The sequence below is a fragment of the Camponotus floridanus genome, unplaced genomic scaffold (assembly GCF_003227725.1).
Source record: "Camponotus floridanus strain SB8 unplaced genomic scaffold, Cflo_v7.5 scaffold24, whole genome shotgun sequence".
Lineage (NCBI taxonomy): Eukaryota > Metazoa > Arthropoda > Insecta > Hymenoptera > Formicidae > Camponotus > Camponotus floridanus.
In genome coordinates, this window is record NW_020229370.1 from 1,535,001 (window position 1) to 1,561,592 (window position 26,592).

A 26,592-nucleotide genomic window follows, 5' to 3' on the forward strand; every position below is an offset into this window, starting at 1 on the left:
AGAATATGAATAAGATAATAGTTATAGTAAATAATAATTTATAATTATGGTAAAAGTGCATAAAACGTTACACATCACCGATTTTATCATCATTTCAATGTGTTATAGAGGAAGTTATCCTGAGTAATTCCGCGCAAAAAAATAAACGAGAAGCGACATTGGTTAAAAAGATATATGCTAAAGTTAAAGTTGACGATTTTAATACTTTTCTTAAGCAAACTGATATTAAACACATTAATTTGCAATTGAAAATTACATATTTTTTCTTAAAAACAACTATGTTTTTTCTTTGAAAGACCAATTGATTCATCTCATTATTTAATACATAAAATTATTAAGGTAAGATAATCGAAAAATAAATATTTTACTAGATATTTTATAGCTTATGTAAAATTAAGATAAAACTTGAAAAGTACTCAATAAAAAAATACTTTATTATAGCGTTTTGAAAAGCTCTCGAGATAATCTACAAGAATATGTAATAAAAAAATAGAGATTTTCATGTAAAAAAGTATTAATGACCTTGATCTGACTTTGACAAGGTCAAGTCTATATTTTCATCATGTGTACCCCTTCAAGCTACACTTCAAGCTACGCAACTTTCGTTTGAAAAATTTTTCAATAAAATCATTGGTTCGCGAAATAATCGACTATATCATTTAAAAAGAAACATCCTGTATATGTAATATATTTTATATATAATTTTATATATTACAGCCTTATTATGTATATATGTGTATAATGAAGAGATTATACAGGGTGTCAGAAACATTTTTGCAGCCCCGAAGTGTGAAGGTAAATTAGCTCAAATTAAAAAGAAAGATACTATACTATTTTGCGATATTTGCAATAATTAACGAAAAATTAATTAAAGAAGATCGGCCAATGCGCGTAGCTAGAAGTGCTTGGCGGTGAAGACGGTCTCACTGTAATATAATAGCGGCGCGCGGCAAAACAATGATTGAGGAAGGGAGAAACGATGAGTGTGTAGGCGCGCGGCGAAGGCTCTTCCCTTCCCCAATCACTGCTGTTTCTAACATCCTGTATATAAAAAATTAAAATTTTTATCAGTTATTTTATTTGTTTTTTAAGCATTTATTTTCAAAAATTTACTCAATCAATTTTTATTTATATTATCATACCTTTAATGTAACTGTAATGTTCAAAAGAAATGTTGAATGATGTATTATAAAGTGATGTATTATATTTAGTATCGAAATGAAGGGATTCTTGTTGACTTTGTACCACAAACAAGTCCATCATCCGGGTACTTGGGAGAGTCTATAAAAAATAGTTTAAATGTATTTACTTATTATAATTAATATTAGATTTAACACGCAATAGCAATATGCATTAGAGCTGTTACTTTCTACGTGTATGTAAAAATATCTCTTATACTCTTATACTCTTAAAATATAGAATAAATAATTTAAAAATATAAAATATTAATTTAATAACAAAAGTGATTACTCAACATATAACTTTAAAATTAATATTTTTAGAAATTAAAAAAGTAATTTAATGTCGCTGGTCAATAATCCAAGGATCGTTGAAAAAAGGTATAGTCGACCAAACTAGCCAGAAATTTTGTTTATTAATACGACGTTTCGACCATATGGTTGTGGTCCTTATCAAGTATATACTAGAAAGATTTATAAATAAGTTAAACAATTAAATTTACGGTTTGAATAATATAACAAGCACAACGAAATAAAGTCTGAACAATTTACCGATGTAATAATAATCAGGAGACAGGCATAGACGATAATCTTGCAAAAAACTGCACAAGTCACATTAACAAAAAACGTTATTTAACTAGATTCGAATTTGAGAGAAACTGATGCGTCCGTGTGAGACTTTGTCAAGAAACTAAACGTTTAGTTTAGTTAGTGATTATTATTACATCGGTAAATTGTTCAGACTTTATTTCGTTGTGCTTGTTATATTATTCAAACCGTAAATTTAATTGTTTAACTTATTTATAAATCTTTCTAGTATATACTTGATAAGGACCACAACCATATGGTCGAAACGTCGTATTAATAAACAAAATTTCTGGCAAGTTTGGTCGACTATACCTTTTTCAACGATCCTTAATATTTTTAGAATTATTAAAATATACTATATTATATAGCAAAATTATCTTATTACACAATTTCTACATGTATACATATATTATGTGGAATCTGAATGATAATTTTTCTTTTTTTATATACAATATTTTAAAGTCGGACAAATGTAACATAGTGACTTTGATACACACACACAAAATAAAAGAAACATAAAAATGTAAAAATATTTTAAATTATCTATGTATGTTGCATTTACTTGAAAATTAGCATTTTTAAAAAACTCATTTTTCTTTGTAAATATGGAATCTTTGTCTAATATTGTGATTTATAAAAAAAATTGCTCGCTATAATGATAAACATTTAACTTTACACAGCCGCAAATAGCTTGACCTTGACATATATTGTCAAAGTCACTGCACTGACAAGGAAAGGTACCCAACTGTCACTCACGGATTCTAATGAAATTTTGTACACTTGTAAAACTATGCAAAATAATAGACACGTATTTTTTTATCTGCGGAGAAGATATCATATTGTTATGTATATACCTATATATATATATATATATATATATATATATATATATATATAATATTGTTTGCTAGTGAATAAAGTTTGCGCTAAAGAATGATTAAAATAACCTGATTGGTGACATATAATCCAAAAAATGCGACAATAGCTTCATTTAACAAAGACGATAATGACCAAAGTGGATTTTCATAATAAAAACATTCTTGTATTATTTTATGGGCTATGAAACGGGCAACTTTGATTTTAGTCGCAACAGAATCTACATTGTCATTGTAAATAATATCTGCTTCTCTGAAAATTACAAAAAATGTTTTGTATAATGATTATTTCCAAATTTATAATTAAATGATTCTATAAAATTAACATATTAATTATTTAGTATTAAATCCTTTATTTCTAATGCTCATTACGAAGTAATGAAATATATTGGAAGCGAGTATCGCACTATATATATACATAACTTTTCAAAAATTTTGATCGATAAAAGTGAAAACCTTAATATAATACTTTTACCTATTCTTATACCTTAATATAATTAATTAATTTGCAATTTTATATTTTAATTTGTAATTTTAAGATTATAAAATATATATATTTTAATATTATTCTTCATTCTAATATTATTCTATAAGTTGATGTACATTGAAGATAGATTGTCCAGAAAGTTATTGTGATTTTTAACCTCTAAGTTTAAATACGTACATTTTAGCAAGTGAACTTTAGCAAATGAAAAGAGAACTATTGAAATTTAAATATTTTTGCCAACGAGAAACAATATTTATTTATTCCTGTAGCATAAAATTTAGATTTCGAGAAACGATAAATTCTTGGAAAACGTTTCTGACAGTAGCTTTATTGTTAAAGGTTTTCCTCTGCAAGAAATTATCGAAATGTTTAAAGAAGTGATAGTCAGTTGGAGAAGACCGGCGAATAAGATGGGTGAGACAGAGTTTCATGGAGCTTCATAACTTAATTGATTAATGCAGCGTCGGCGTGTAGTCGATCATTATCGTGTAGAACAATTGGAACTTTTCTGTTGACCAACACCGAATGCAAACGTGTCAGTTCCTGATGGATTTTGCCAATTTCTTGACAGTACCTCTCTGCCGTAATAATTCCGAATTTAAAAAGTTGTAGTGAATTATAACGGCTGACGACTACTAAATAGTCAGTATAATCTTCTTTAATACAATTTTAGTTTCGGAGAGTGTTTTGGCGCTCCATCATGATTCAACCATCGTGCAAAACGTCGACGATTATCATACAAGATCCATTTTTCATCGCACATTACAATGCGATCGAGAAACGGATTATTTTGTTTGTGCAAAATCAATGCAGAACACTCCTCAAAGTGACGATTCTTTTGATTTGCGCTCAATTGATGCGCCATCCATTTGTCGAGCTTTTTTGTTTTTCCAATTGGTTTTAGATAATCAAAAACAGCTGACTTGCTTACACCAAGTTTTTCCGCTAGTTCTGGAATCTCAAATCGATGTGCCTGACTCTGTTTCAGCTAACACATTCAAGTGGTCGTCGTCAATAATCGCAGTCGTCTAGAACTTTTCAACTTCAAGGCTCTCATGTCCACTGAAATTTACAGAAACCACCATTGCATTGTACGTTCATTAGCGGTTCCTGGACCAAATGCATCGTTAATATTGAATGTCTTCAGCTGCTTTATGCCTCATTTTGAATTCATATAAAAAATCGCTAAAATTTGCTACTTTTTTATTCTTAATTTCATAGCTTAAATTTAATGCAAACCAATATCAAAATTTTTATTAAAATGTAGAGCGAAGTTTGCGCTTTTAAATTGATATAACATAGATACAAAAAAAAGACGTCATAAAAAAGTGCCAAATTATAAACAACAAAAATCCCAATAACTTTTTGGACAATAATAAACTGGACTAATAATAAACAATTAGATATGTTGCTCCTCTCATTGCTTCATACAATTTTACTTATTTTTTAAAATATATTCAAATAATATTTTAAAAATAGAGAAAAGATATGTAAATAATTTTAGTTATCAAGAATTGTTATTCTCTTTTTCATCTTCAAAATATATTAATATTTTCTAATTATATAGTTACCTGTAAAGAATAAGGCCTAGATATATGCTTTCGTTTTGAAAATCCGGAAGTGCAATATGATTTATTTCCCAAGTTTTATTCAAACGTTTCCATTTATCGAACAAGTACGATGTTATATGTTCAGCAAATTGGTGTGCAAATTCGCAATGCATTCTACACCACATATTAACTCTGACACTTTTATTTGTACCAGGTGTACGAGATAAATTATTTTGATTAGGCAGAAATAATAGATAAATAGGTTTTACAAGCGTATGAATAAGTGTCATGTTTTTATCATTCCTTTCTATTTTTTGTATCGGTTCATTTGAAATAACTGTATAGTTTTCATAATCTTCGACAATAATTTCATACATGGGCTTCTGAAAGGTGACTCTTAAAGATTCGGGCAAAGACGGAATCATGTGTTGGATTCCAATACGATCGACATACGTTGCCAACCTATCACATTTAGAAATATGAATTAACAGTAATAAAGATACCGCAAAACCTGATGCAAAAGTGGTTTCAATGAAATTGTATAAAAGTTGTATATATTTTAGTTGTGCGGGATTCGTAAAATGTCTATTTTAGTATATACAGGTACAAAATAAATATTTAATAATTAATATTTTAGTATCAAAATTTTAATGCGTTTAATAAAATTAAAATAAATTTCAATATAAAACGGTATTAGGATAATAATTTTTTTTAATTGATTATAACTTTTTTAAATTGATTATAACTTTGTTTAATTGATATATTATCAACGATTTTGTACATAATTTTATACAAGTGAAAGATACTGCCTATTTTAGTGATAGTTTATTAAATGAAACACATATGTATATATGTCTTAGTTATTAACAAAAATAGTATTATTTTTAAATAATATGGGTGTGTGTAAATACATGTTTAAATACATGAAACAGCATAAGTATAGCTTATATATTTAATTGTATGTATTATATGCAGAGTGTTTATGAAAGTTGTATGTGTTCATCATCTAATCAAATTTTGATAATGATTTTTATGGACTATAAGGATAAAAAGAATTCATATAAACATGTATCTGGAAATGTTTCCCTTCTAAACTATAGACTTTTTTAAATTAGAAATGAATTTCCTAAAGTTTTGTATTGTCAAAATAAACAGTGTAAAATTTAAGTATTTGTTCAAAATTTCAAATTTCATATAAGCAACTAGAAAATGTTCGCGAATGAAAACGTCGGTGCGGGAGGCACACGAAAGAATTTGATAAAAGGACCACACAATTGAGAATAAAGACGAGCCACGACACGTAATTTTTTTGGTTTTTATTCAGTTTTATTTTTACGGCACCACACAATTAAATAAAGAAATTAATATTGTCAATGTTGATGACACGCGTTTCTTAAGCGATGAACAAACGAGAGACAATGCGGACGATTGAGTTTTTCTCGAAATAGAGATTTTAAGAAGTTTTTCGATGCCCGTTAGTTTCAAATTCTCGAGCTTTTAGTAGCAAAATACGTGGATTTTTGTCAATGCGAATTTTAAACCAGACTGCATTAAGTAAAATATATGCATATACAATTGTGCACGTTTAAATTTTCGCGAATAATTAATCTTTAAAAAAAATTTACGCACTACCATCCACGGTGGCTCTTAATTGATCTTTTCTTGTGTATCATGTTGTTAATATAAGCAAGTTTTTTATACAAATATAAATCCTTCAAAATTATACTTATATTTTGAAAACAATTCAAAACTCTATCGGAATATTAAATTTTCGAATGTTGGCAATAAAATGCTGTATAAGACGCGTGTTATTGCTGACTACTTTAATTAAATTAATTTTTATTTACATTCATTTTAATAATAATGATAATATTAAATTGCAAAATTTTTTACCAAATAATGATTTAATAAACATGTAATTAAGAATGGAAACATTTCAAATACGTACGTGTCTATATATAAATGTGTTTTTCTTAGAAAATACTTTTTAAATAGAAATAAAGTGATTTATCAGGACTTGATCATAAACGTTGTGAAATTACTATATATTTAACATTTTAACATTTTAAGTTACTTACCATTGTCGCTCATCTCTTTTATAAAAGGTTTTTAGGCCTGTATCTTCAGTTATATTATAAACTAATTTTATGTTGTAATACCCTGGCATTAGAACATTAGGAAATATATATTTGACAATGTTTTTCTCAACATCATACATAGATTTTACCGATGCATAAATGCTCTTTTCTTCATTGTTAGAATAATAATTTGGATAATAAACCACAGTTAGACTAATATTTTTTACGTGTAAATATAATAATATGCTTGATGTTGGATGTATAATATCTGTACGTATAATGCAGTTGCAGACAAGAATATTTTCTTCGATATGTGTAACGATGATATCATAACGATGCGGTAATATATAATTTGAATGCCTGTTTAACTCTTCTTGAGATATTTTAATTATCTGATCGTCGGTTAAAAAAGCCGTCGCGACGATGATAGTTAAACTGCTGCTTAACAATAGTTTAAGAAACATGATACTACTTTTATCTTAGATATCTATAAAAATATATTTTTGTTAGAAAGTACAAACGGACAAATAAACACAGCACTGTCTCTACCATGATTTAATGGAAAAGATGGAATTAAGACAAGTATATAAAAATAAACTTAATTTTGAATAACTTACTCTGTATAATGAGATATACTACAAATTCTAAGCAAGTGTATGTTTCGTTACAATAATTAGCTGCAATAAATTAATGTTTTATCCACTATTATTGAAACATGAAAAATATATATGCCCACTTGTGATTTCTTGTTATTTCGAGAAACTTCCAAAAACTAATAACACTTGGCGATATTACAATAAATGTGTATGCCATATGTAAACACACAACTTCTGAGGTCGTTAACAGACGTTTCGATCGAGAAATGGTATGTAATAACAAAGCACGGTGCCGTTCTTCCCACTCCAAATTTGTGCTAGCGATCGAGCGCCGTAAGATGGCAAAATCGTCTATTTCGCGTTGGTCTGAAGCAAAAGAGGCCGTTACGTAGAATGCAAAATTATCTGTAAATATATATATTTGAATTCTTTTATACTGTTTAAAAGTAATATATTCCTTTACCAAAAATTTAAGAATTTTTATAATTTATAATATACATTCAAATAAAATATTATTATCTATATTATTACGAGTTTATATCAGTAAATTGTCTTTAAGCAAGTTAATGAAAAACGTAACTTATTAACATTAGAGTATAATATTACAGTATCGTATATAAGAGAATATAATGAATAACTATTATTTTTTAGGTTTTTATTCACTCTTTCAAATTTATATGGTAGATATATGAATAAAACAACGGGAAATCTCTCAAATCGATCAAATCATTAATCGTGTTGGTAATGATATGAATTACGTGTAATTAATGAATAAAACGACGGGAAATCTCTCAAATCGATCAAATCAATAATCGTGTTTTTCTCATAACAAAACAGATTTTTAAATTAAAATTAAAGTTTTCTTATAATGTGGAATAAAAATGTTATAGAGATAGCGTGTTCCAAGAATTATGCCATATCATTTATTATTAAATTAAAAATATTAATAGTACATTAATAAAACACATTCGTAAAAAATACTTTTTATAGGATTTAAAATATTAAAAACATTGTATTATGTGTTCTATCATATTACGTGCATAGTATTATATTTTACTTAACAATTCTTTTGTCTGCAAGGAATGTTTACAAATAATTTTGTAAGTTACGACAAATAAAAATCTATAGAATTTAGAATTAGTGATTTTAAAAATAAAATTAGAAACCTATACGAGTTACAGTTATCACAGAGAAAATATCCATATAATGATTGATATATCTAGCAAACTATTGCATTAATTCGTGTTAACCTATCCATCATTATTAAATTTTTGATAAACTAATGACTCGTATAATATTAAAGTATGCGAATCATCATACCACGTAATAAAATGTATTACACTAATGATTAAATATTATTTTTAAAAGCACAGTAAAATCCACGCAGCATATATGCTCGTGTTTACATTCGACATCCGAAGACTTGGAAGGTTAGGTTAGATTAGGCTAGATCGAAAAAGTTATCGTTTGACAGTTGGCATCCCTACAAGATTCCTGTGCAAGCAGTGCACGCGCGCATACAAAATAAACTTCAAATCGCTTCTAGTTTAACCATCTTCACGCGATCGGCTTTATTTAAAATGCATCGCGTCGCATCGAATTATGATGCGGCGCCGATTCGCCCAAACGTAATTCGAGACATCGCAATGCTGTATAAGCGTCGATGAGCACGAATTGTCACGCAAATATGACAAATCAAATCAACTCACCGTTCATCAGCTGCTTCACAGATCGCTCCATTCGCTCGTCTCGGGATATCTCATTTCAATCTTGATGCACACAAACTCACAAAATATCATCAACGCGAACGCGCGACACTTTATTCGGCACTCCCGATACTCGCTCGTATCCGATAATCATCATCAAAGGCGCGAATAACGCGACGCAATTTCGCTCCACCTTCGCGATGACGCCACTGAATACTGTCAAAAACAGCTGTCGCGCGCTTCCATTGATGTATTATGAAAGTCGCGCGATCATCTTTGGATACTCTCAACGGTCGTTCACTCGCGATATTCGTTTGTTTACGGTTAAAAGACGCGAAAAATGCAGATGTACGACGATCCGTGTAACTGCGAATGACTCCGATTCACGTAGGACGAATGCAATGACGTAACTAACATGGCGGCCCAACCGGTGCGCATTCGTTTCTGCGCATGGCCATTAAGCGCTCAACGTTCGCGCTACTTTGATTTCTGAATATTGTCTATGATTTTAATTAATAATAAATATATAAAGATAAAATCAATTAATCGTATTAGTCATATTATGTAGATTTGTTCGAAGAAAGAGAGAAAAAATTGAGATATTTTTAATTTCTTATAGTAAAGAATGAAAATATCTATTCATATTCTTGTTTTTCTTTTCCTCTTTCGCGCGATTTCGATTTAATATATAATGTAGAAAATGCACAGCATATTGGAATTATTTTTGTATATGCACAACTATAATATTCCCGCGGATATTTTTTAACACTTACAATATTCGTATATATACTGTACCTTGTTCTTGATAGTCACTTTTAAAAGAATAAAAAGAAGCGAATATAATCCGTCCGATTTTCACTGCCTGAAAATAACGGCAGTTTGATGTCAGCACGGTTTTTTTCACGATGCGTTTTATTGTAAATTTAAATCAAAGAGAAATAATCGACTAGTAAATTTTAGATTACAATAGAAATGCAAAGAAAGAAAATTATTATATCTAAAATAATAATTTAATTTGAAATATAATCTTTCTTCCCCAATCTTTATTTTCTAATATCTTTATTTCTACTTATGTGCAAACAAAAACGCAATTTGTTTGAAAATGTGCAAACGAAAATCTATGAATTAAGCCTTAGGTTAAGAAAAGAATTTTGCAAAATTTGACAAAATAAAACTAATGAAATTGTCAATAAGCGATCCCGCATATTTATATTTTTATTTATATTATTTATTTTATTAGAGAGACTCAGTCTTTGTCATTTTATACAAAATGTAACAAAGATATATAGATGTATTCGTGTCACAATTGTTACTTTTATTAAACGGTTATTGTTGATATTTGCTGAGTTGCGAAGAGTTAACGCGTTACTTATAATATCGTTACCGTTACTTTTTTTCGGTAACGATCGTTACTTTTTTCTGTCTCTAACGATAACGATAACGTCGTTACATTTTTACAGTAACGGTAACGAATTTAACCGTTACTTTTATCGTTACTTTAATTCTGTAATTCTGGATAGTATCCTCTTAGTAATTGAAAAATCTATTTCTATTACAAAACAGTTTACAAATATTTTAGAAAATTATATACATGCATGATGTTTTCTCTGTATTCATAAATCTAAAATTTCTAAATTACAATAAATGAAAAATTGAATATGAAGAACATCAATGATGGATTAATTTATAATTTTCAAATATATAAAAGTAATAATTATATTTTAAAATAAATTAATTTAATTTTTGTATTATAAAAAATAAAGAAAAAATAACGAATCGTTACTTTCTTAATAATGGTAACGGTAACGAGTTACTCGCATGACGATGTATAACCAAAAACTAAGCATAACCAAAACGGTATCAACTCTTTCGACGCGTTACTTTTTTAAAAAAACGTTTTCCCCCCTGAATATTTCACAAAATTTTGAAAGTAATTCTGTTGACTCTTGATTTCGAAAAAGCGCATTTGTATCTTGCTTTCAATATTTGAAATATATTGCATTTGTATCTTGTTTTCAATATTTGAAATAAATTGCTGTATACATCTGAAATATTCTGCTGATTGTGTTAAGTTGCTTGTCTAAAACAGATTATATCAATATTAAGTATTAGCGTAAATAGCCAATAATTATTAATAAATATTATATTAAATATTATTTGTGTATGTGTGTGTGTGTCTATATATATATATATATATATATATATATATATATATATAATATTAATACATTTACTACATATATATAATACATATAATAATAATAATAATCTTAAATATAATAGGAATAAATAATAATTATGGATTATGAAAATTACAAATTTGCTGAAATGAGAATAAAATCATTCTTCTATTGTACTATGAGTTCTATTATATTATGTGCATTGAGTTGCACTATATTTTACTTAACAACTCTTTTGCTTGCAAGGAATGCTTATAAGTAATACTGTATAAGTAACTTTCAACAAATAAAAATAAAAATTTAGAATTAGAGATTTTTAAAATAAAATTAGAAATTTATATGAGCTGTAGCTGTCACAGAGATAATATCATTATAATATTATAGCATTAAAATTGTTATATCTAGCAAGTGCATTAATTCTTCTTAACTTATTCATCTTTATTAAATTTTCGTAAACAAATGGCTCGTGTAATATTGAAGTATGCGAATTACATTACGTAATACTTTTTGAAATTTAAATTTATTTAAATGTTTTTCAATATTGAGAAATTAAAAGAAATGTTTTTCAATGTTGAGAAATTAAGAGCTAAACATCTAAATTAACTAAGATTTAAATACAATAAGCTGAAGCTTGTAAATTCTCTTTTTAAAATTTATATAAATCTATTTTCACTAAAATTTCCAAGTAAAGAAATTCTCTTTCTTTTTTGCTTTTGCTTACTCGCACACTCTTCTCCACTTTCTCATTTATTAAAAATTACATATTTCCAAAATAATATATTTTCGAAAATTAGAAATAAAACTATGCTTATTTTATAAAAAAAATTAAATAACATTAATTTTTGCTTACTTTGGGATACTGTAACATTAATACATTCTGTATGAAAACAAAAAATTAATGATTAATAAATGAAATATTAGTATAATAATATTCATAAAATTTACCTTTACTTTCATATTTCTTTTCTTTACAAAAAGCGATAACTTCTTACATTCATTTAATTTAACTTGCGTTTCATTAAAAAATTTATTTGTGAAGAAGTCGTTTATCTAAAACAGATTATTTTGATGATATTAAACAGCAATATTTGATGTCGCATCATGGTTATTTATTTTACACACACACACACACACACACACACACACACACACACACACACACACACACACACACACACACACATATATGCATAAGCACATGCAATTTTTACCTTTTGGAGTTGATTTGTGGAATACACATGATTAATAATTACAGTTAATGTTGCATACTCGCTGATTTGTCTATAACAGTAAAATAATAAATTTATTGATACATACATAAATTGTTGAATGATAGATATATATTTACGAAGGAAGCTGTATTACCTAGGTCTTATGTTCTCAAGGTCTTCTAATATGAAGTCGAGTACCACAGGATTCCTCGCGTGCTTCGCGATAGTAAAAAGAAAATAATTAATATAATCTTTATCGGAAAAATCTTTGAAAAACATAATCGATGTTCTATCATTTTTTATTAGGTTTAAATAGGGTTTGATAAATATTGAATCCTCAGGGCAAGACAGATATTTTAAAAATTTAGTTTTAAATTTTTCTTTTCCCAGACGATATACTTTCCACCAAGGAGAATCCTCCATACTTTCATAGCTAAGAGAATAGTACAATATTTTTAAACCTTGACAATATGTCCATTCTTTCCACCATGGCAAAAGCCTATGAGATTTAACAAAAAACAAATTCTCATATAAAAGTTTTGCACATATTAATCTTATATTTTGATTAAATAATTTAACAAATTATGATTTTATAACATAATCTAATAAAGTTAAATTTTGATCGAATAATGTAACAAACATTGCACATGTATCTACAAAACATTTAAATTAAAATAATCGGAAATATACAAAAAAAATTACGTGTTGTTTTCTGGATTCTCGAGATGTGAAATTAAGTTATGTTGGGCTGTTTCTATGCATATGCGACCATCAAGATTACATGCCCATTTCGCAGCCTCCATTCTCAAACTCTTTGTAAGATCGTGTTCATTAGAATCAAGTTCATTGTATTTAAGTGAATCAAGCAACTTGTATAGTAAGATTAGTACATTCACCTAAATATATAAATATATATATATATATATATATATATAAATGTATTTATATGTATTTATATTGTTACTCGATATAAATTTTATATTTTTCGATTCTTGCATTATATTTTGCTATATAGAAAGATATCTTGCGCAATTGTATTTTACATATTAAGAAGGTTTATATATTCCGAACATTCTGTCTTTGTAAACAGCTCTGAAGTCTTTTTATAAAGATATCTATCTTATATAGCTATACTTATATATATATATATATATGTATTTATACACAAAATTGAATTTTTCTTGCGTGCACATTCACACATGCTTAACAGATGTTCATCTCACAATATAAACATACAGAAGTGCATGCATGCATATATTGTAGACATGTAGACATAAATGTAGACATTATATCTATTGTATAATATAATTTAATAATTTATTAACTCTTTTGTATATTAAACACACGGACAATTAATATATATGTTTCCTACTAACTTTCTATCTTAAAATTAATGATATTTAAATCTTCATTATAAATATTATGCTGTGATTAAAAATGATAATAATTTTCAAATTTTTCTTTCTTTTCCTCTCCAACTTCTTATATTATTAGTATATACACTATTCAAATGTTAATTTACAAATATACTTATCTTTCATCCAAAATATGTATATTTAAAATATCTAATCAAATTTTTTCTAGCTACATATATTTTATTATATGTATCTTTTTGGAAACTTAATAATTATTGTTATAAATACACACAATATTAATATGTGCAATATGTTTTTAGTATATTAAAGACATCACTATTGACATCCCAGACAGCACAGGACATTCTATGGACATTCATTTTATGTCCATTTTACGTCCGTACGTCCATGGACATGAAATGACTGTTCATCGTACATCCGATTCGGGACATCCATTAACGGCCAATATTTGGACGTCCACAAAATGTCCGATCTTGGACATCAAAGTTTCGCGCGAGCACGCAAGGATGTGTTAGTTCGTTCGTTTACCGCTATGCGACGTGCGATGCGCTATCTTTCTCGTATTTAAGTTTTAGTTATAAGAATTATATAAAGTTTGCAAAGAGTAACAAATAAGATTAAAAATATACTGTTCAATTTAATTTGTGATCTCAATACAAGAGTTTCAGATATTAAATTGATTTTATAAGTCGTACAAGTAAATGTCCGGCAAATAAACGAAAATAATCCGGTACCTATTTAAACTTGCTTGTTGCACTTTACATTTTAAATTACCTATTTAAAATGTAGAGTGCAATAAGCAAGTATAAATATAAATAAAATTTTTACATGAATTTTATGTAAAGTTTTATATGAAATAGATAAATTATACTATTTTATTATATTATTTAATTTTGTTGGGCCAAAGAATTTTTTATGTTTTAAATGTTATGAAGGATGCATAATGCTATTTATTTATGTATAATAAAGAACAATTTTTTATATATGATTAAATTAGGTCAAAATCCACACATAATTATATCTACACAATTATACATAATTAAATATAAATTTTTTTCTGAGTTTATGAATTTTTGATATTTATTCCAATAATAATTTGAAAGAGTAAGGCACTGAAAATGATGTCCATTTTAAGTCCTTTTTTGGATTGTTTTTTGGACATCCGAAGTAGTGAATAACCGACTTATGGATGTCCAATGGATATCCGTCGGACTTAATTCAAACATCTTATGGACGTCCACATGTCCAAACTCGAATGTCCATTGGACGTCCATAGGAGTTCCATGTGCTATCTGGGATTGTTTATAATATGTGTTATTACCTTGATATCAAAATATATTTTTTCATGAAATAGAAAGATATTGGACAGATATTCTAAAGCTTTGAACATAGGATACCATGCCACGTAGTCTGTTTCTCGTGATAGATATTTCGTAACACTCCAGAATACAGTGGAATTAAGTTGGTTTGTTATCATTAAGTGAAAAGCATCATCGATAATTTGGGCACGATTCAGAACATGTATTTTCCTATAATTTTCAGAATTTAAATAACTTGCAAGTCTTCGCCAGTTCTCGATATCGTAATTGATTCGATAATATCCTGTCGAATATAAATAAATTGTGTATATATATATATATATATATATATATATATATATATATAATTCTTTCAAATGGTTTATCAGTACAAGTATTTATTTATACTTTTGTACTTAAACTTTTGTACATTAATAGAGATCAAAAATATATCATAAAGTGAACATAAATGGAAATGCAATTTGTATTATATTAGGTATAAAATCATTTTGCATGAAAATTGAATATTTCTAATAATTGTACGTATGTATGTATGTATGTATAATGTATAATAAATGTAATGTATATAATACATAATATAATGAATAATATTTTTAATAATGTAAACTTTCTCTCCAATGTGTATGTATGATAAACATTATAAAATGTAATAAATTTATTGCAAACTTACCAGTTTGTGCTAGATTATATATTACAAAGTTATTCAACTTCCTAAAATACGTCTTAGGTTTGTAATAATTACTGTATATCGTTACTTTTAACTGTAAGGCTTTGATAGGCTGATTAACATTTCGTACTAATTTTAGTAACAGAACGTCACAATATTTTTGTTTTGGTAGAGTAATAAATAGCTGCCTTATAGTAAATAATTTGTCTGTAGAGATTTGATTGGACGAAAGATTCTTCATAATTTCACCAAAATAGTTAAAAGTTGGCTTGCTAAAGTTATAAAATTTATTCAAAATTTATTTATGTCAAAATTTATGTGTTAACGAAAATATATATATATATATATATATATATATATATATGCTTATAATGTCTTTGAAAGATGGCGCAAGATAACTGGAACACCCAGTATATATACATATATATATATATATATATATATATATATATATATACTAGGTCTTCCAATTATCTTCCGTCATCTTTCAAAGATAGATTCCTGGGATCATTTAAAGACAATTTTTCCTCAGCGAAAATGTCAATGAAGGCCATCATTTTTTGCATGTTCCCGATTTTTGTCATCATATATCTTTGCAATTAAGTTTTAAATTAAAACTCAACTAAAGTAAACTCTATTTAAAATTAGTCGAAGAATGTGGCTTTGTTAATATTTTATTTCTAAAAAAAAAGCTTAGTTTACGAAAAACCCCTTATTTCCAATCACTTATAAAATTATTAGTGGTTCGACATTTTCGTTGAGAAAAAAGCGTCTTCAGATGATCCCAGGAATCTGTCTTTAAAAGATGGCGGAGATAACTGGGACACCCTGTATATATATATATATATATATATATATATATATATATATATAAAATTATCACAACATAAAATTGTTAATTATATTTTGTTTAATTTAATTAAATATGTAATTAATTACATAATTAATCATATGATTTATAATTTGTATATAAATATTTGATGCTACAGTTTAAATTATATATATAATTAAAAGGAATGGCCAAACTTGATTACCTTTTAAAAGATAAGTATATATAAATTGAAAATATATCTTGATTATTTAATGACATTAAAAATAAAAAATATTGGAAATGGTAATAATAAAATAATAAAGTATGAAAGAGATGGTATAAGTTTAAACAAAAATAAATTTAATTTAATTTAAATAAAAATAGTAATTATATAGGGTATTACTTACTTGTCCTTTACATATATACGGATACTCTGCCAAAATATCTCTTCAGTAACCAATTTTTGTAAGCTACGCAATGTACTGGATACTGTAATTATATAATTTACATCAGAATATGAACAAGATAATAGTTATAGTAAATAATAATTTATAATTATGGTAAAAGTGCATAAAACGTTACACATCACCGATTTTATCATCATTTGAATGTGTTATAGAGGAAGTTATCCTGAATAATTCCGTGCAAAAAAATAAACGAGAAGCGACATTGGTTAAAAGATATATGCTAAAGTTAAAGTTGACAATTTTAATACTTTTCTTCAGCAAACTGATATTAAACACATTAATTTGCAATTAAAAATTACATATTTTTTCTTAAAAACAACTATGTTTTTTCTTTGAAAGACCAATTGATTCGTCTCATTATTTAATACATAAAATTATTAAGGTAAGTTAATCGAAAAATAAATATTTTACTAGATATTTACTAGATATTTACATTGAAAGACCAATTGATTCGTTTCATTATTTAATATATAAAATTATTAAGGTAAGATAATCGAAAAATAAATATTTTACTAGATATTTTATAGCTTATGTAAAATTAAGATATAACATGAAAAGTATTCAATAAAAAAATACTTTATTATAGCGTTTTGAAAAGGTCTCGAGGTAATCTACAAGAATATGTAATAAAAAAATAGAGATTTTCATGTAAAAAAGTATTAATGACCTTGACCTGACTTTGACAAGGTCAAGTCTATATTTTCATCATGTGTACCCCTTCAAGCTACACTTTAAGCTACGCAACTTTCGTTTGAAAAATTTTTCAATAAAATCATTGATTTGCGAGATAATCGACTATATCATTTAAAAAGAAACATCCTGCATATGTAATATATTTTATATATAATTTTATATATTACAGTCTTATTATGTATATATGTATGCATGTGTATAATGAAGAGATTATACAGGGTGTCAGAAACATTTTTGCAGCGAAGTGTGAAGGTAAATTGGCTCAAATTAAGAAGAAAGATACTATACTATTTTGCGATATTTGCAATAATTAACGAAAAATTAATTAAAGAAGATCGGCCAATGCGCGTGGCTAGAAGTGCTTGGCGGTGAAGGCGGTCTCACTGTAATATAACAGCGGCGCGCGGCAAAACAATGATTGAGGAAGGGAGAAGCGATGAGTGTGTAGGCGCGCGGCGAAGGCTCTTCCCCTCCCCAATTACTGCTGTTTCTAACATCCTGTATATAAAATTAAAATTTTTATCAGTTATTTTATTTGTTTTTTAAGAATTTATTTTCAAAAATTTACTCATAATCAATTTTTATTTATATTATCATATTTATATTACCTTTAATGTAACTGTAATGTTCAAAAGAAATGTTGAATGATGTATTATAAAGTGATGTATTATATTCAGTATCGAAATGAAGGGATTCTTGTTGAATTTGTACCACAAACAAGTCCATCATCCGGGTACTTGGAAGAGTCTATAAAAAATAGTTTAAATGTATTTACTTATTATAATTAATATTAGATTTAACACACAATAGCAATATGCATTAGAGCTGTTACTTTCTACATGTATGTAAAAATATCTCTTATACTCTTATACTCTTAAAATATAGAATAAATAATTTAAAAATATAAAATATTAATTTAATAACAAAAGTGATTACTCAATATATAACTTTAAAATTAATATTTTTAGAATTATTAAAATATACTATATTATATAGCAAAATTATCTTATTACACAATTTCTACATGTATACATATATTATGTGGAATCTGAATGATAATTTTTCTTTTTTTAGATACAATATTTTAAAGTCGGACAAATGTAACATAGTGACTTTGATACACACACACAAAATAAAAGAAACATAAAAATGTAAAAATATTTTAAATTATCTATGTATGTTGCATTTACTTGAAAATTAGCATTTTTAAAAAACTCATTTTTCTTTGTAAATATGGAATCTTTGTCTAATATTGTGATTTATAAAAAAAATTGCTCGCTATAATGATAAACATTTAACTTTACACAGCCCCATATAGCTTGACCTTGACATATATTGTCAAAGTCACTGCACTGACAAGGAAAGTTACCCAACTGTCACGGATTCAAATGAAATTTTGTACACTTGTAAAACTATGCAAAATAATAGACACGTATTTTTTTATCTGCGGAGAAGATATCATATTGTTATGTATATACCTATATATATATATATATTTTATATATATATATATATATATATATATATATATATATAATATTGTTTGCTAGTGAATAAAGTTTGCGCTAAAGAATGCTTAAAATAACCTGATTGGTGACATATAATCCAAAAAATGCGACAATAGCCTCATTTAACAAAGATGATAACGGCCAAAGTGGATTTTCATAATAAAAACATTCCTGTATTATTTTATGGGCTATGAAACGGGCAACTTTGATTTTAGTCGCAACAAAATCTACATTGTCGTTGTAGATAATATCTGCTTCTCTGAAAATTACAAAAAATGTTTTATATAATGATTATTTCCAAATTTATAATTAAATGATTCTATAAAATTAACATATTAATTATTTAGTATTATAATCTAATTATTTAGTATTATAATCTTTTATTTCTAATGCTTATTACGAAGTAATGAAATATATTGGAAGCGAGTACTCTATATATATATCGCACTATATATATATAACTTTTTAAAATTTTTATCGATAAAAGTGAAAACCTTAATATAATACTTTTACCTATTCTTATACCTTAATATAATTATTTAATTTGCAATTTTATATTTTAATTTGTAATTTTCAATTTTAAGATTATAAAATATATATATTTTAATATTATTCTTCATATAAGTTGATGTACGTTGAAAATAGATTGTTCAGAAAGTTATTGTGATTTTTAACCTCTAAGTGTAAATACGTACATTTTAGCAAGTGAACTTTAGCAAATGAAAAGAGAACCATTGAAATTTAAATATTTTTGCCAACGAGAAACAATATTTATTTATTCCTGTAGCATAAAATTTAGATTTCGAGAAACGATAAATTCTTGGAAGGCGTTTCTGACAGTAGCTTTATTGTTAAAGGTTTTCCCCTGCAAGAAATTGTCGAAATGTTTAAAGAAGTGATAGTTAGTTCGAAAAGACCGGCGAATAAGATGGGTGAGACAGAGTTTCATGGAGCTTCATAACTCAATTGATTAATGCAGCGTCGGCGTGTAGTCGATCATTATCGTGTAGAACAATTGGAACTTTTCTATTGACCAACATCTAATGCAAACGTGTCAGTTCCTGATGGATTTTGCCAATTTCTTGACAGTACCTCTCTGCCGTAATAATTCCGAATTTAAAAAGTTGTAGTGAATTATATCGGCTGACGACTACCAAATAGTCAGTATAATCATCTTTAATACAATTTTGGTTTCGGAGAGTGTTTTGGCGCTCCATCATGGTTCAACCATTATGCAAAACGTCGACGATTATCGTACAAGATCCATTTTTCAGCGCACGTTACAATGTGATCGAGAAACGGATTATTTTGTTTGCGCAAAATCAATGCAGAACACACCTCAAAGTGACGATTCTTTTGATTTTCGCTCAATTGATGCGGCATCCATTTGTCGAGCTTTTTTGTTTTTCCAATTAGTTTTAGATAATCAAAAACAGCTGACTTGCTTACGTCAAGTTTTTCCGCTAGTTCTCGAATCTCAAATCGATGTGCCTGTTTCAACTGACACATTCAAGTGGTCGTCGTCAATAATCGCAGTCGTCTAGAACTTTTCAACTTCAAGGCTCTCATGTCCACTGAAATTTACGGAAACCACCATTGCATTGTACGTTCATTAGCGGTTCCTGGACCAAGTGCATCGTTAATATTGAATGTCTTCAGCTGCTTTACGCCTCATTTTGAATACATATAAAAAATCGCTAAAATTTGCTACTTTTTTATTCTTAATTTCATAGCTTAAATTTAATGCAAACCAATATCAAAATACAGATATTTTTATTAAAATGTAGAGCGAAGTTTGCGCTTTTAAATTGATATAACATAGATACAAAAGAAAGACAACATAAAAAAGTGCCAAATTATAAACAACAAAAATCCCAATAACTTTTTGGACAATAATAAACTGGACTAATAATAAACAATTAGATATATTGCTCCTCTCATTGCTTCATACAATTTTACTTATTTTTTAAAATATATTCAAATAATATTTTAAAAATAGAGAAAAGATATGTAAATAATTTTAGTTATCCAGAATTGTTATTCTCTTTTTCATCTTTAAAATATATTAATATTTTCTAATTATATAGTTACCCGTAAAGAATAAGGCCTAGATTTATGATGCTTTCGTTTTGAAAATCTGGAAGTGCAATATGATTTATTTCCCAAGTTTTATTCAAACGTGTCCACTTATCGAACAAGTACGATGTTATATGTTCAGCAAATTGGTGTGCAAATTCGCAATGCATTCTACACCACATATTAACTCTGACACTTTTATTTGTACCAGGCATACGAGATAAATTATTTCGGTTAGTCAGAAATAGTAGATAAATAGGTTTTACAAGCGCATGAATAAGTGTCATGTTTTTATCATTCCTTTCTATTTTTTGTATCGGTTCATTTGAAAAAACTGTATAGTTTTCATAATCTTCGACAATAATTTCATACATGGGCTTCTGAAAGCCGACGCTTAAAGATTCAAAGACGGGCAAAGAGGGAATCATGTGTTGGATTCCAATACGATCAACATACGTTGCCAACCTATCACATTTAGAAATATGAATTAACAATAATAAAGACACCGCAAATCCTGATGCAAAAGTGGTCTCAATGAAATTGTATAAAAATTGCATATATTTTAATTATGCAGGATTCGTAAAATGTCTATTTTAGTATATACAGGTACAAAATAAATATTTAATAATTAATATTTTAGTATCAAAATTTTAATGCGTTTAATAAAATTAAAATAAATTTCAATATAAAACGGTATTAAGATAATAATTTTTTTAAATCGATTATAACTTTTTTTAATTGATATATTATCAACGATTTTGTACATAATTTTATACAAGTGAAAGATACTGCCTATTTTAGTGATAGTTTATTAAATAAAACACATATGTGTATATGTCTTAGTTATTAACAAAAATAGTATTATTTTTAAATAATATGGGTGTGTATAAATACATGTTTAAATACATGAAACAGCATAAGTATAGCTTATATATTTAATTGTATGTATTATATGCAGAGTATTTATGAAAGTTGTATGTGTTCATGATCTAATCAAATTTTGATAATGATTTTTATGGATTATAAGGATAAAAAGAATTCATATAAACATATATCTGGAAATGTTTCCCTTCTAAACTATAGACTTTTTTAAATTAGAAATGAATTTCCTAAAGTTTGGTATTGTCAAAATAAACAGTGTAAAATTTAATTATTTGTTCAAAATTTCAAATTTCATATAAGCAACTAGAAAATGTTCATGAATGAAAACGTCGGTGCGGGAGGCCCGTGAAAGAGTTTCATAAAAGGACACCACACGATTGAGAATAAAGATGAGCCACGACACGTAATTTTTTTGATTTTTATTCAGTTTTATTTTTACGGCACCACACAATTAAATAGAGAAATTAATATTGTCAACGTTGATGACACGCGTTTCTTAAGCGATGAAAAAACGAGAGACAATGCGGACGATTGAGTTTTTCTCGAAATAGAGATTTTAAGAAGTTTTTCGATGCCCGTTAGGTTCAAATTCTCGAGCTTTTAATAGCAGAATACGCGGATTTTTGTCAATGCGAATTTTAAATTAGACTGCACTAAGTAAAATATATGCATATGCAATTGTGCACGTTTAAATTTTCGCAAATAATTAATCTTTAAAAAGAAATTTACGTACTACCATCCACGGTGGCTCTTAATTGATCTTTTCTTGTGTATCGTGTTGTTCATATAAGCAAGTTTTTTATAAAAATATAAATCCTTCAAAATTATACTTATATTTTGAAAACAATTCAAAACTCTATCAGAATATTAAATTTTATTCGATTGTTGACAATAAAATGCTGTATAAGACATGTTATTGCTGACTACTTTAATTAAATTAATTTTTATTTACATTCATTTTAATAATAATGATAATATTAAATTGCAAAATTTTTTACCAAATAATGATTTAAGAAACATGTAATTAAGAATGGAAACATTTCAAATAAGTACGTGTCTATGTATAAATGTGTTTTTCTTAGAAAATACTTCTTAAATAGAAAAATGATTTACCAGGGCTTGGTCATAAACATCGTGAAATTACTATATATTTAACATTTTAACAGTTACTTACCATTGTCGCTTATCTCTTTTATAAAAGTTTTTTAGGCCCATATCTTCAGTTATATTATAAACTAATTTTATGATGTAATATCCTGGCAATAGATCATTAGCAAATATATATTTGACAATGTTTTTCTCAACATCATACATAGATTTTATCGATGCATAAATGATCTTTTCTTCAATATCATTGTTAGAATAATAATTTGGATAATAAACCACATTTAGACTAATATTTTTTACGTGTAAATATAATAATATGCTTGATGTTGGATGTATAATCTCTGTATGTATACTGCAGTTGCTGACAAGAATATTTTTTTCGATATGTGTAACGATATCATAATGTTGCCGTAAAATATAATTCGAGTGCCTGTTTATCTCTGCTTGAGATATTTTAATTATCTGATCGTCGGTTAAAAAAACCGCAGCGACGATGATTGTTAAACTGCTGCTTAACAATAGTTTAAGAAACATGATACTACTTTTATCTTAGATATCTATAAAAATATATTTTTGTTAGAAAGTACAAACGGACAAATAAACACAGCACTGTCTCTACCATGATTTAATGGAAAAGATGGAATTAAGACAAATATATAAAAATAAACTTAATTTTGAATACTTACTCTGTATAATGAGATATACTACAAATTCTAAGCAACTGTATGTTTTGTTACAATAATTAGCTGCAATAAATTAATGTTTTATCCACTATTATTGAAACATGAAAAATATATATGCGCACTTGTGATTTCTTGTTATTTCGAGAAACTTCCAAAAACTAATAACACTTGGCGATATTACAATAAATGTGTATGCCATATGTAAACACACAATTTCTGAGGTCGTTAACAGACGTTTCGATCGAGAAATGGTATGTAATAACAAAGTACGGTGCCGTTCTTCCCATTCCAAATTTGTGCTAGCGATCGAGCGCCGTAAGATGGCAAAATCGTCTATTTCGCGTTGGTCTGAAGCAAAAGAGGCCGTTACGTAGAATGCAAAATTATCTGTAAATATATATATTTGAATTCTTTTATACTGTTTAAAAGTAATATATTCCTTTACCAAAAATTTAAGAATTTTTATAATTTATAATATACATTCAAATAAAATATTATTAACTATATTATTACGAGTTTATATCAGTAAATTGTCTTTAAGCAAGTTAATGAAAAACGTAACTTACTAACATTAGAGTATAATATTACAGTATCGTATATAAGAGAATATAATGAATAACTATTATTTTTTAGGTTTTTGTTCACTCTTTCAAATTTATATGGTAGATATATGAATAAAACGACGGGAAATCTCTCAAATCGATCAAATCAATAATCGTGTTTTTCTCATAACGAAGCAGATTTTTAAATTAAAATTAAAGTTTTCTTATAATGTGGAATAAAAATGTTATAGAGATAGCGTGTTCCAAGAATTATGCCATATCATTTATTATTAAATTAAAAATATTAATAGTACATTAATAAAACACATTCGTAAAGAATACTTTTTATAGGATTTAAAATATTAATAACATATGTAATATGTTATTACATATAATGTTATATATATAATGTTATAATATATATATATATATATATATATATATATATAATATATATACGCATTAAGCTTAAATATGTAATAAGAATAAATAATAATTATACATTATAAAAATTACAACTTTTTTTCTCAGAGTCAAAATTTTAGTTATCCCGAAAAAAAACTGGTTTATAAGTTTGTAAACATTTTTAATCAATTAATGTCGATTTTTATATAGATTTCGTTTCTTCATCAAAAATTCAGCAATCAAACAAAATGACATGAATTTTAGAGAAATGAGTAAAGCTCTAAATGTGAAATATAAATATAAATTTTTCGAACTCTTAAGAGAGAATCAAATGTGGATAGTGCCTCAGTTTCAGAAATAATTAATTTTTTTTTAAATAAATTGTCATATATGGAATATATTTCTTTCCGCGATTAAATAACTAAGTAAATCTGAATTCAAGATTTTTATTAAAATAAATCATTCCTAATCTCTATATAGTATAGACGAAAAAATATCGTGAGAAAATTACTGAAACAAAAATCATTCCTTTATTGTATTATGTGTTCTATCATATTACGTGCATAGTATTGTATTTTACTTAACAATTCTTTTGTCTGCAAGGAATGTTTACAAATAATTTTGTAAGTTACGACAAATAAAAATCTATAGAATTTAGAATTAGTGATTTTAAAAATAAAATTAGAAACCCCTATACGAGTTACGGCTATCATAGAGAAAATATTATTATAATAATTGATATATCTAGCAGACTATTGCATTAATTCGTGTTAACCTATCCATCATTATTAAATTTTTGATAAACTAATGACTCATATAATATTAAAGTATGCGAATCACATTACGTAACACTCTCCCAATCATATTAAAAAATATTTAAATTTATTTAACTAAGAGTTAAACATCTAGATTAACTAAGATTTAAATCTAAAGCTTATAAATTCTTTTTTTAAAATTTATATAAATCGATTTTTATTAAAATCATTAAAGTTTCCAAGTAATGAAATTCTCTTCCTCTTTTGCTTTCACTTGCTCACTCATTCTTTCCCACTCTGTCATTCACTAAAAATTATATATTTTGGAAATAGTATATTTTAGAAAATTAGAAATAAAAATATGCTTATTTTATAAAAGAAGTTAGATGATATTAATTTTTACTTGTTGCTTAGAAATACTGTGACTACAAATATATTCTAATATATTCTTTAATATATTCTAATATATTCTTTAATATATTCTAATATATTCTTTAATATATTCTATATGAAAACAAAAAAAAACATTGCTTAATAAGTGAACATATAATGATATTCAAATTTATCTTTACTTTTGCACTTCTCTCTTTAATGTATGAAAACCATATCTTCTATCGTCATTTAATTTATCTTTCGTTATAGTTCAAAGTTTGTCTGTTAGGACATTGTCCATGTAAAATAGATTATTTTTATATCAATAACAATGTTAAATAATAAATCTCTTCAAGGGGGATAAAGAGGGTTTTATAGAATTCTCAAAAAATGAGAATCTATATCTTGGTATATACACCAAGTAAAATATTTGTATATATGCCTTGTGCACGTTACAAATTTTCGCGAACAATTAATGTT

The 26,592-nt window shown here is 26.6% G+C and overlaps 2 protein-coding genes across 2 annotated transcripts in view; both read right to left on the minus strand.

Moving 5' to 3' along the window:
- Positions 1 to 7,679, minus strand: part of LOC112638047 (aminopeptidase N-like) — a 13,908-nt gene extending 6,229 nt beyond the window's left edge. Inside the window, exons 1-5 of the mRNA XM_025409043.1 lie at positions 7,374 to 7,679; positions 6,757 to 7,243; positions 4,700 to 5,140; positions 2,714 to 2,894; positions 1,143 to 1,281 (exon numbers count right to left, since the gene is read on the minus strand). Coding sequence (XP_025264828.1) covers positions 1,143 to 1,281; positions 2,714 to 2,894; positions 4,700 to 5,140; positions 6,757 to 7,220 — 1,225 coding nt within the window. The 5' untranslated portion in view covers positions 7,221 to 7,243; positions 7,374 to 7,679. The remainder of the gene's footprint in view (positions 1 to 1,142; positions 1,282 to 2,713; positions 2,895 to 4,699; positions 5,141 to 6,756; positions 7,244 to 7,373) is intronic.
- Positions 7,680 to 10,857: 3,178 nt separating this feature from the next.
- LOC112638048 (aminopeptidase N-like) lies at positions 10,858 to 24,268 on the minus strand. Its single transcript, XM_025409044.1, has 12 exons — positions 24,042 to 24,268; positions 23,423 to 23,912; positions 21,382 to 21,831; positions 19,369 to 19,549; positions 18,391 to 18,529; positions 17,030 to 17,111; positions 15,815 to 16,083; positions 15,147 to 15,427; positions 13,152 to 13,345; positions 12,604 to 12,948; positions 12,450 to 12,519; positions 10,858 to 11,138 (listed from the first exon to the last, which is right to left on the minus strand). The coding sequence occupies exons 2-12, from the start codon at positions 23,887 to 23,889 to the stop codon at positions 10,944 to 10,946; spliced, it is 2,673 nt and encodes an 890-aa protein (XP_025264829.1). The 5' UTR covers positions 23,890 to 23,912; positions 24,042 to 24,268; the 3' UTR covers positions 10,858 to 10,943.
- Positions 24,269 to 26,592: the final 2,324 nt, after the last annotated feature.

What these genes read in the sequence shown, in the direction of transcription:
- LOC112638048 (XM_025409044.1), bottom strand. Translation starts at nt 23,889, where the DNA reads ATGTTTCTTAAACTATTGTTAAGCAGCAGTTTAACAATCATCGTCGCT. An exon ending in CTAGGCCTTATTCTTTACGG is followed by an intron (nt 19,550 to 21,381) that starts GTAACTATATAA and finishes TGTAATTTTCAG; the next exon opens with AGAAGCAGATATTATCTACA. An exon ending in CCACAAATCAACTCCAAAAG is followed by an intron (nt 11,139 to 12,449) that starts GTAAAAATTGCA and finishes AATCTGTTTTAG; the next exon opens with ACAAGCAACTTAACACAATC.